General features: G+C 36.8%; 1 protein-coding gene across 1 annotated transcript in view; it reads left to right on the plus strand.

Annotated features, from left to right (window-relative positions):
* Window positions 1-10,995, plus strand: part of CTNNBL1 (catenin beta like 1) — a 171,265-nt gene that overhangs the window by 72,719 nt on the left and 87,551 nt on the right. Inside the window, exons 8-10 of the mRNA XM_003787583.3 lie at window positions 4,488-4,560; window positions 4,797-4,855; window positions 6,520-6,668. Of these exons, the coding sequence (XP_003787631.2) occupies window positions 4,488-4,560; window positions 4,797-4,855; window positions 6,520-6,668 (281 nt within the window). The remainder of the gene's footprint in view (window positions 1-4,487; window positions 4,561-4,796; window positions 4,856-6,519; window positions 6,669-10,995) is intronic.

Raw genomic sequence — 10,995 nt, forward strand, 5'->3', positions numbered from 1 at the left:
TGGAGGTTGCTGTGAGCTGTAATGCCACGGCACTCTACCCAGGGGGACAGCTTGAGGCTCCTGTCTCAAAAAAAAAAAAAAAAAAAAAAAAAAAATAAGCTCTCCAGGTGATTCTGATGGAAGCTAATGTCTGAGAACCAATGTCCTTAAGTGCTTATGTTTAGATTTATTGATAAAACCTTGTAATTTGACCATCCTATATTTTTTCAGTAATCTTTGAGTAATTCTTGAGTGAGTGGCACACTGATGACAGCCATTTTAGTCTTGAATTTCTCATTTTTGTACTGGTAGTCTAGCAGTACATGGAGATAGTCGTGGATCTCTTCATCCACCAAATGAAACCTCACTAATTTGTCCTAATGAGGATAAAACCCATTGCAGATGATTGCACTGAATAGATTAGCAGGTAAGCAGATAATGGTAGTGTGAGAGACACTGCAGCACAGTTCATTTTTTTAATGAGGAGTACACGTTATTAGTAATATTATGTACTATTAAAAATTACACCAAAATGGAGTTGTACTTTTATTTCTAAAAAAAAAAATGAAGATTCTGTTTTGTTTTCCAGTTAAATCAATGCTTCAGAAACAGTTGCAACTTTCAGCAAAGAGTTAATGAACTGAGAATTGGCTAAGCTATACTACATGTACAACTGGTTGATGCTAAAGTCCTTAGCCTCTTATGACCTGAGGTTAAGATTTTGTAGAGCACAATCTGCTTTGACAGTTGTACAGGGCTACAGATATGTCTGAACCTGCCCTGTGTGTTCCAGGTACCAGAGGTGAGCTGCAGGTATAACCTGCAGCTTCTGGCTGTGGGTGGTAGCATAATTGTTTTGTACTTTCCAAAAAAGCAGCAGCTCCCCAAAAGGTGATGTTTAATTTTATCCAAGGCTAGTACATGCTGAGTCCAAACCTATGCATGACTCTATAATTACTCTGACAGCTGAAAGATTTAGGATCGCCAGGCTCCTGGGTAGAAGAGAGCCCTACAAGCTCCAAGCCCCACTGATTAACATTGCAAAATCTAGCAGACTATATTCTTGCTAAATGATGTCTCCTTTCCCCTGATTTTGATTAAATGTCTTTGTAATTTGGCAGTTTGGTATTATGCAATCTCTGGCAGAGATTCAAACAAAGTAAAATTTTCTTGGAAAGTTTTATCTTTGGCAAAACATGACAGATTAGTCTCCCTCCATCCCACCTGGCTTAATTTCTTTTATTTCTTTTTTACTGGGTTAAAATATTTACTTGTAATCATCATGATGATCACTAAGTTTTCCCCATCTATTTACTATGAATTTCATACATTGACTGCCCACTACTGCAAAGTGTTATTCTAGATCCCTTACATATATTGTTTTTAATCCTCACAAACTATGCTAAGAGGGTGCCACTATCCCCAGTGTACAGATGACAAAAGAATCCCAGAGAGGGGCAATGTTCCCAGCCCACATGGAAAGTGCGTTGGAGACCCCAGTGAGCGTGGGCCTGGGTTTCTCCTAAGCCACCACCTCTTACAACTGGCACCGCTTAGGTTCTGAAGCTTAGTGTTGGGGAGTTATGGGACTAGATCAATTTGGTTTCCTCATTAGATTCTTCCTTCAAGCCAGTTTTTCAATCAGAGGGCTTATATTTTAAGGAAAAAGTGACAAAGTTATGATTCTGATTTTTTTAAACATTTACTTTTGGTAAATTGGAAACTGTTTGTAGTGTCGAACAGCAAAAGCTAGAGATCTCCTGGGGCAACCAGGAGTTCCTGTACAGGGGAACTCAGCTGTTCAGTGCCTTTTATGCTCAGTTATTCATGAGGAAGATATTACTTATTTCCATTTAACGTAATACAAATCAGGTCATGAGGAAGATATTATTTATTCCCATTTAACATAATACAAATCAGGTCAAAGAGTCAGAGTAATTTAGCCAAGATCACATAGCTGGCAACTGTTAGAGCTGAGATTTAACTTAGATATTACTTTTTTTTTTTAAATTCAGATATTTCTGCATCCGGTCATCCAAAAACCTTATAGTACCTACTATGTGTTAAGTACTTTCATATTATCTTATTCTCATAGTAACTTTCCAAAGAAGTGTTCTTTTTTTTAATTTCCATTTTACAGATGAGGAAACTGAGACCAAGAAATATTACTTGGGTTGTGGGTTTCCATTATTGGTTCATGGTGCTATTAGTGTCTCAGTAATTTTGTTTTTATACCATTATGCCCAAAAGGACCTAACCATCCCATTTGTTAAGCAGTTGTGCCAAAACAGTCTAATATGCATTTTTACCCCAATAATTTATTAACTATTTGAAAAAATAAAACACATAAATTGAAAGAAAAAATATTTTTATTTCTTCTTGAATATCATAGTTACTTACTAATGGATGTGTGTGCCTTTTGGGTTCTGCACGACTTCTCAAACCTTGGAATTGGACTGAATGTCAGCATGCTTATTCCTGTTTCACACTGATTTTCACACAGTTGGTTTTTATAACAGCAACTATTGAAACCAAGCTCTATAAATATATCATGTATGACGTCATCAAAAGAAGTGTACCTTGAGGTAGTAGTGGTTGCAGTTCTCGAAGGGTGTCAAGAGTCACCCTGTTTCCTTGAAATTTTAAAATATACTACAGTGAATTCAATATGGTACCTCAGTTACCTCAGCGTATAGTTTGGGAACCATAGACTTTTTGTCATACAGATTATGGCATTCCAGATCCATGTTCTTTTTTTTCTTTTGAACTTGACTATACTACTTAATAAAATTAATTTTAATTCAGTATAATGTTTTTGAAATGCCTCAGCAGTGGATCTAATGCACCTCCATTTGCTATTGTGCTTAATTCAGCATCTTGCATGTAATAGGTACCTAGTAAATATTTATTGATAGAGAAAAACTCCCCCTAACTTGGAAACAGGAGTTTGTAAAGGACAAGAGGCTTTGGAACCATAGAAAGGTGATGGCTTCAGCGGCCTGACGTCATTTGGCTTCTTTCAGTGAGGTATATCTTATTTCAGACAGGAATCCTGGTGCTCGTTCTTGTTTGAAAAGCTACATAATAAATTGGTGTGGCTTAAACTATTTAAAATGAAATAGCATACCTGTAACTTAAATAATTTGAGTGAAAAATTTTATCAGCAAATCCTTGGTCCTAGTAGAGGCCCCACATTCCTTGGCTTTTCTCCTTTGTGTTTTGATTTTTACAAAATTATTTTTCTTAAAGTGAAACATAACACAGGTTGCATTTGAGCTCTGACTGTTAGACTGAATTTCTTGAAACAAAGTTTCACGCTTGCCCAGGGAGCATAACTTGTGGTAGCATATGGAAGACCTTGCATTTACAGATCTTTTAACCCAAGATGGTCATACCTGGTTGGCTTTCTGAAACCCTGCAGGGTGCGCTTAGGCTCGACGAGGAAGACTTGAACAGAGAACTGAAATGATGACGCTTGATTAGGCACCAGTCTTCCTTCTTATGTACAAAATCAGTGTCCAAACAGACTGTAAATGGTGCAAGGACGTGTTAGTTGCAAGATAAACATTTCCCCTGTCCTATCCAGGTACAGAAAATTATTTGTCATTTCAAAAACCTGGATAGGTAGCAAAGGTCTACATGTTGGCGTTTTAAGAATCATGGATACCATAAATAAAAACACACCAGTAAGCCTTGGTTCTCTCTGAACACCTTTATCGAAGGGGCAGTGTTAATGGTAAGATATTTAAATCTCACTACTGCAGCAACAACATGGACAGCCGTGAAGGATAGTCTTTGCAGTAGCTGTGTCCCTCTGAAACTCCAAGTAGCAAAGCATGCAGCAGGGAAAGAATTGTGGGTAGTAATTTAGGTGTTAAAATATTAACACATTTTTGCATATTTAATGTGGTTTCCTTTTTAAATAGTAGGCAGATTATGGCATGCAAGCAGATAGGTTTATGATTTCAAATTAAATTTTAAACATTAAAAAAGAACCCAAAAGGAATTATTTTATTATAAGTACATTCAGCAATCTAAACAAGAAACTGCTTTCTTTTCAACTTTTCTGATGATATATCGACTAATTTATAGCCTAATTTTATGATTATAACCTGTGAATGAAGCTTTAAGATGAGTTTTAGTCTTATAAATTCAAAATTATCATTCATTTCATTGAAATTTGAGTGTGTCCTATGTACTAGGCTCACATAGTCACTGGACTCAACTTGAGGAATCCAGGAGGACTCCACAGAGAAGGTGACATCCATACCTGTCACTAGGAGTGTGAAAGCCACTGCATCCATCTGCTATTTATGGTTTTACTCTATAGAACTGTAGTCTGGTCTATTTTGAGAGCAGAGGCAGACCGTTTTTTACCTTTAACCTGCCTACTCCCTCTCTAACTTATGCTTTTCTTTAACTCAGATCCTAGTACTTTTGAAACATTTGTCCTAGGAAAGTAGGTAAGACCCCTTAACATTTTTCTCATTTCTTCTATTTCCCCATAGGCAAAGATGCCTTTCGATGCCAACAAGCTGTATTGCAGTGAAGTGCTGGCCATATTGCTCCAGGACAACGACGGTGAGGCACCCTCTCAATATTGATATTCTGTTAGGATAGGAGCCAGGCTTGTTTCAGATCATGACAGCAAGCTCTCTTGCCTTTGGCATCCCCTTGCTCTCCCTCTTGCTCTCTGTGCAGCTTTTGTACTCTGTCAAGCTGTATTGATTTTGTTTGCTGATGTATCAGTGTTAGACGGCTGTAAAATCTGACAGTTAGCTTCATTTTTTTCTCCCTCTATTTTTTTCCTCTTTTAGATAACAGGGAATTGCTTGGGGAGCTAGATGGAATCGATGTGCTTCTTCAGCAGTTATCCGTGAGTAATTCTTATGCTTCCTGTCTGCCATGAAGATGCATGGCCTGCTTTGAATGGGTGGAGCTGGAAATTGTGGGAAGGAATAAGCCATGTGATCCAAGCCACATGGAACATGTTGGCAGGTTTGAGGTTACACCGGAGAGACATGATTTTTTTAAATTTCAGATTAACATGAGGGTACAAATGGTTAGGTTACATTGTTTGCATTTCTAAGGTAAAGTTCAAGTTGAGCCCTTCCCTCAGGGGATGTGCTCAAGGATTACAAATCCTAGGGCAGTGGGGGTATGCTGTATACCCTTATATTGTGCACATTAGGTGAGCACTGACCAATTCTTCTCTTTATGACCTTGAGCTTTTTTGGATCCTAAATGAATAGACCCCATTATGACCAAATATCACTATGTTTTGGGTATGGACTTAACCATCTTCTGATAGAAGGTTGTCTATCCAAAAGAGATGTGTTGCCTGCTTAAGTGTATGCTTTTGAGCCAGGAAGGCCAGATTTTCATTCAGACTTCTACCAAGATTATTCATCTCTTTTCCTTTCAGTCTATTCATTTAGTATCCAAATAAACTCAAGGATTACAAGTTTCAGGGCAATGGGATAGAGGTCACAGAGGAGAAAAGGGGGAGGATATGGCACTGAAAGCTAGAATGAGAAATTGGAAGCTGCCTTTTTTGCACTATAAGAAATTTAAATCCACTTGAAATGTTACTCTGCTGGCATTCTGAAAATACTGTTAAGATTTCTTCTAACAAACCTCATCTGTGTTATTCTAAAAACAGAACTGAAAATAGATCATTTGGATAAAAATCTTCAGAATGTTGGGAGTGTCTGAGATGTCAGTTTGCATACAGCTTCCGTCTTGGTGCCAGCAGCTTGAGTGGCTTGGCCTCCACCCCAAAAATAGAGCTTTGAAATGTGAATCTGTTTTCAATTCTGGGAAGATGCTTAGTCCCTTTCCTGTTAGATTATTGAGCTTCTCCTAGGAGACTATCTGAGTATGCATATACTGTTAAAAGGCTTTCTTAACATGCCATACATCTCTGGCAAAGAAGCAACTCCTGATGTAAGCCCCTTCATATGACTTAGAGCCCTGATGATGAGGCAGTTCAGTAACTTTGATTAATAGGAAACTATTCCTTAATATTGAGCCAGGATTTGCCCCTCTTAATTGTGGTTACTTTTAGAAGGGGAAGAAATTGGGATATAACTGGGTTGGGCAAGTAGAAAGCTTTCAAGGTAGTTGGCAAGTTTTTTTGTTGTTTGTTTTGACCTGGATAATGGCTTCATGGTATTCACTTTATTCATTGAGCTATACATATACTTTACAGAATTTTCTGTATCTATGTTATAGACCATAGTAAAAAGGTTTTGGTGTTTTTTTGTTTTTGCTTTGTTAAAAAATCTGCTTGCCTGCAATTATCACTCACTCATAGGCCAAGTGGTCAGTTGCATGAACTAATATCCATTTATTTAGTAAATAATGAATGGCAAGCCCACTTTCTCTAAAATAGGAACCAGTGAGAATTTTGTTTAGTAAACTTCTGCTTGCTCAATTGTAGGGTTACCATGACAATCAGGCTTTGAAAATTGTTGGATGTTGGCTGATGAAAAGACATTCTCACATGGCTCTGTGGTTTTTACTGGGTTTTCTTGACAGGTATTTAAAAGACACAATCCTGGCACAGCTGAAGAGCAGGAGATGATGGAGAATCTGTTCGATTCGCTCTGCTCCTGCCTAATGCTCAGTTCCAATCGCGAGCGCTTCCTGAAGGGCGAGGGTCTTCAGCTGATGAATCTCATGCTCAGGTATGTTTCTGACCTCCTAGCTCTCCCATCTCTTTTGTCTGACTCCTCACTAGCTAAGTTCACGAATGTGTAGCTATAGTCTTTTATACTGTTGAGTTTCTTAGATACACAGAAGATAAAGTCTTCAGGCACAGGGGTTTGGGTGTGGGTGTGTGTTTGTGTATGTGTCTGTAAACTTGGCTCAATTTTCTTTAGGTATCACATAAACCTAGCTATGTCACATGTTTGTCTATATTTTTGTTATTGACAGTAGAATATGATTCATAATTTTCATTTATAACTTCACGTAATGAGTTGTGCATGTGCTATGTGTCTGGCATAGGAAGTATGAAAATATGCAAGATATTTCTAGAACTGTTGTTTATAGTACTTTCCTTGTATATATTACTGATACTATTTATGCACTAATTTCTTAAAGTGGATATCATGTTAATTTCACAGAATCTTGAAGTTGGAAGCAAAAGGCGGGAAGGAAGCTTATATAGATAACTCTTTAGGAAATTTGTCTAGGAAGAGGACTGGAGAAGTATATGTTGACCAGACCATGGTTTAGGGCCAAGGAACAATTTTTTAAATTGACAAATACTGAAGCATGTTTGCATGGTTGGAAGACTAATCATTATGGAGTTATTTGTTGTGAAACTGAGCCAGTCTGCTGTCTAGAAACTTGTATTCGGGTACACTGAAAAGAAATTTAGTATATATTAAATATAACTTAGTGTATAAACATGCAAAACGGCTATTAAAACATTGATAAGGTACTATGGAAGTTAAGCGCTAGGCTTATTTAGAAGTAGATAAGACAGAATTTGATAAGGTACTATACGTGTTAAGTTCTAGACTTAATACCGAAATAGATAAGAGAATTCTTGCCTCCAAGAGGTTAGAAAAACAACTCTTGTCACCCAAACACAAGCCTGTCTTTGGGTATATGTTCTTGTCTTTTTTCAATAATCATTTTCTTGTTTTTAACAACTTTTTAAGCCTGCTGCACGTATCATTTTCTATATTGTTTCCTTTTGAACTTGACATACTTTTTCCCATTCTGAGGCATAATCTTCATGAGTTTTCAGTAGTGGACTCTAAGGGACTGTCGCTTACTTAGTATTCTTCTGTTGTTGACATTGAGGTTATTTTCAATGTTTTGCTATTATAACAGATTCTACTGTGACCACTTTTGTGTTTGAAATGATTTTAGGATTATCTAGGTGCAGGAAGTCCTCTCTTAACATCATTGATTGGTTCTTGGAAACTGTGACTGTAAGGGAAATGATGTATAACAAAACCAATTCTTTTCCCTCATCATTATAACAGTGTTATTCAAGGACTTGACTGCTGTATATCATTTTGCTTAAAGTTGCCATTTCTGAGAACCTATGTATGATGTTAAGTGAGGACTTACTGTACATATTTCTAAAATATCTTCTCTCTAAAAGGCTTATGGAGGGCTAGGGTCGCAGTAGACCTCTTCATTTGTCCAAGTGTATGCCAGATCATGGGTTGATTGAAAGTCTTCCTTTGAGGAAAAATGCTTTTAAAAACAATTTTTTTTTTTTTTTAAAGTACAAAGAGGGCCATGAGAAATTTTCTAGAGGCCTTTTGTGTTTGGCTGACTTTTCCTAGCTTTACTTTCTTGAGTCTTTTATTGGTTTATCTCCCTTACCCTTCTAATTGCCTGTCCTTTTGTTGAAATGACCCACCTTCTCTTGAGCAAACAGCATATAAAGAAGATGCATTTGGTTTCTTGGGCCTCCTAACCTTAACATTACAATCTGCAGGGAATTTTTTTAAGGTTCTTAAAGGTACATCTTTGGATAGTTGAGTGCAAATATGAAGTGATGTATTCCTATGGCGTATGGCTTGGTAATGTGTAGCAGTGGGGAGCTAAATAAATAACCAGCAATATGGATTATTCCAATAGGAATGCTGAGATTCAGGGCGGCTAATTAAAGAAGAGCTCCAAAAGTCTTAGAAGTTGTACTTCTCTAGGATCTCCTAACTTTTCATTTTTGGATGCTGAGGTTGCTTTTAGATTCATTCTTTTGCATTAATTGGCTATATAAGCAGATTCAGTATTTCCTTTTTCTCTTTCCCATGATCTTTGTCCTGCATTATTTTTCTCCTTCAGATTCTCACAAGGAAAGTTTAATTGGGAGGGAATTTTTTTCCTACTGTATTTACCCTTTCTTGATCTAGTTAGAGATGCCAAGTTCCTCTTTCTAGGAGGGTCCATTCAAGACTTAGGAAGCTGTGATACCAGGAGTTCAGGAGAATTTCTGTGGTTCCATTGCATCTAAATACAGAACTTTACTTTGATTTAGTCATTCATCAAACAGCGATGAAATGCCCACTTGGATTGGTGGCAGTGTGGTATAGGATGGAAGAACGGGCTTTGGAGTTACTAGTGTGGCTTTGAAACATACCTCCTTGACTTACTATCTCTGGATATTTGATGAGTTAACTTTTCTGACCTCTGCCTTTCAGTTTTTTCATCTGAGAAATGGGGATAATAAGGCCAAATTTGGGGAGAATCAAACAATATAAAGTATCTGAGACAATTTTGCAGCTACTAAAACATTGGTAAGGTACTATATTAACTTTCTGTGTTAAATTCTAGGTTTACACAGAGATGAACAAAATGAGTTTCCTTCTTTCAAAATGTTCAAAGGCTAGTGAGAGAAGCGGACATTAAGTAACTAATATAAATTAATATAGTAACTATTAAGAGCTATTAGTTTTGCATGTGTATACTCAGTGAATTATTTTTGTTTCTGATTATTGATCAGGAACGGTCACAAACAGAATAGTGACTTCGACAGACAATCTCTCACATACACACAAGCATATATACACTGCCAATTTAATATTTTTATCAACTTTTTTGAGGCATAATTTATATACAAAATGCACCCATTTTAAGTGTATAGTTTTAATTTTGACTGATATGTACACCTTTATTTCTGCTATAACAATGAAGATACAGAACAACAGAAATGTAACATGAGCAAGATAGGTAATTTTATATTTTGTAGTAGTCATATTTGAAAGGTTAAAAGAAAATTAATTTTAATAATGTATTTTATTTAACTCAATATATCAAAATTATTTCAATATGTAATCAATATAAATACTGTTAGTGAGCCATTTTACATTCTTTTTTTATACTAAGGCTTCTGAATCCAGTATGCATTTTATATTTACATCTCAATTTGCTTATTAAATCTTCCTCAGAGTACTTGATTTGTATTTAGATTTCATAAAATTTGCAGTTGAAAAAGTAGATTCACATACCCAAGTTTGTCCAAACACACATAAATGTTTTCCATTAACTGAATCAAGGTTAAATTTAAGCTTCATTTTTTTCAAATTATATTTAAAATTTAATTCCTTAGTTGAATTAACCACATTTCAGATGCCCAATATTGAACGTGGCTATCATATTGGATGATGCATATATGGATAATCTGTATCACCCTGAATAGTTCCCCTGATCGCATTTGCAGTCAGTTCCCACTCGTCCATTCTAACCCCAGGCAACCTTTGTTATTCTTGAATTTCACATAAGTAAAATCATACAGTATTTTCTTCTTTTCTTTTTTTTTTTTTTTTTTTTTTTTTTTGTATACCGTGTCCGGGCTGGGGATTCGAACCCGCCACCTTAGGTGTACGTGGCTGGCGCCTTAGCCGGTTGAGCTATAGGCGCCGAGCCAACAGTTTCATTTTTATAAATATTTTATTCCACCACTGTACCCCTACCTCAATTCTATTCTACTCCCATCCTTAACCTAACTTCTTAAAATATAATTTCCTAGAAATCAGAACAGTATTTTCTTCTTTTCTTTTTTTAAGAGATGGGCTCCTGCTCTGTCATCCACACTAGAGTGTGGAGTGCAGTGGCACAATCATAGCTTGCTATAGCTCCGAACTCCTAGGCTCGAGGGATCATCCTGCCTCAGCCTCACAAGCTGGGACTGCAGGCACTTGCCACTCGATTGGCTAATTTTTTATTTACTTTTTTGTAGAGACAGGGCCTCATTCTGTTGCCCAGGCTGGACTCTAACTCCTGGGCTCAAGCAATCCTGCCACCTTGGCTTTCCAAAGTACTGGGATTAGTGCTGGCTTGAGCCACCATGCCCAACCAGGAACAATACTTTCATACAACTGTAAAATATTAAAACTAAGAGACTTGCAGATTGTTGGTGAGAATTAAAAATGATGCAACTCCAATGGGGGGAACCAGACAATATCTTACAAAACTACACATACATTTTTCCTTTGACCCCACAATCCTATTTCTAGGAATTTATCTGTTTTTTTTTTTTTTTTT

This window comes from Otolemur garnettii, unplaced genomic scaffold (genome assembly GCF_000181295.1).
Source record: "Otolemur garnettii isolate 467f Iridium unplaced genomic scaffold, OtoGar3 scaffold00023, whole genome shotgun sequence".
Taxonomy (NCBI): domain Eukaryota; kingdom Metazoa; phylum Chordata; class Mammalia; order Primates; family Galagidae; genus Otolemur; species Otolemur garnettii.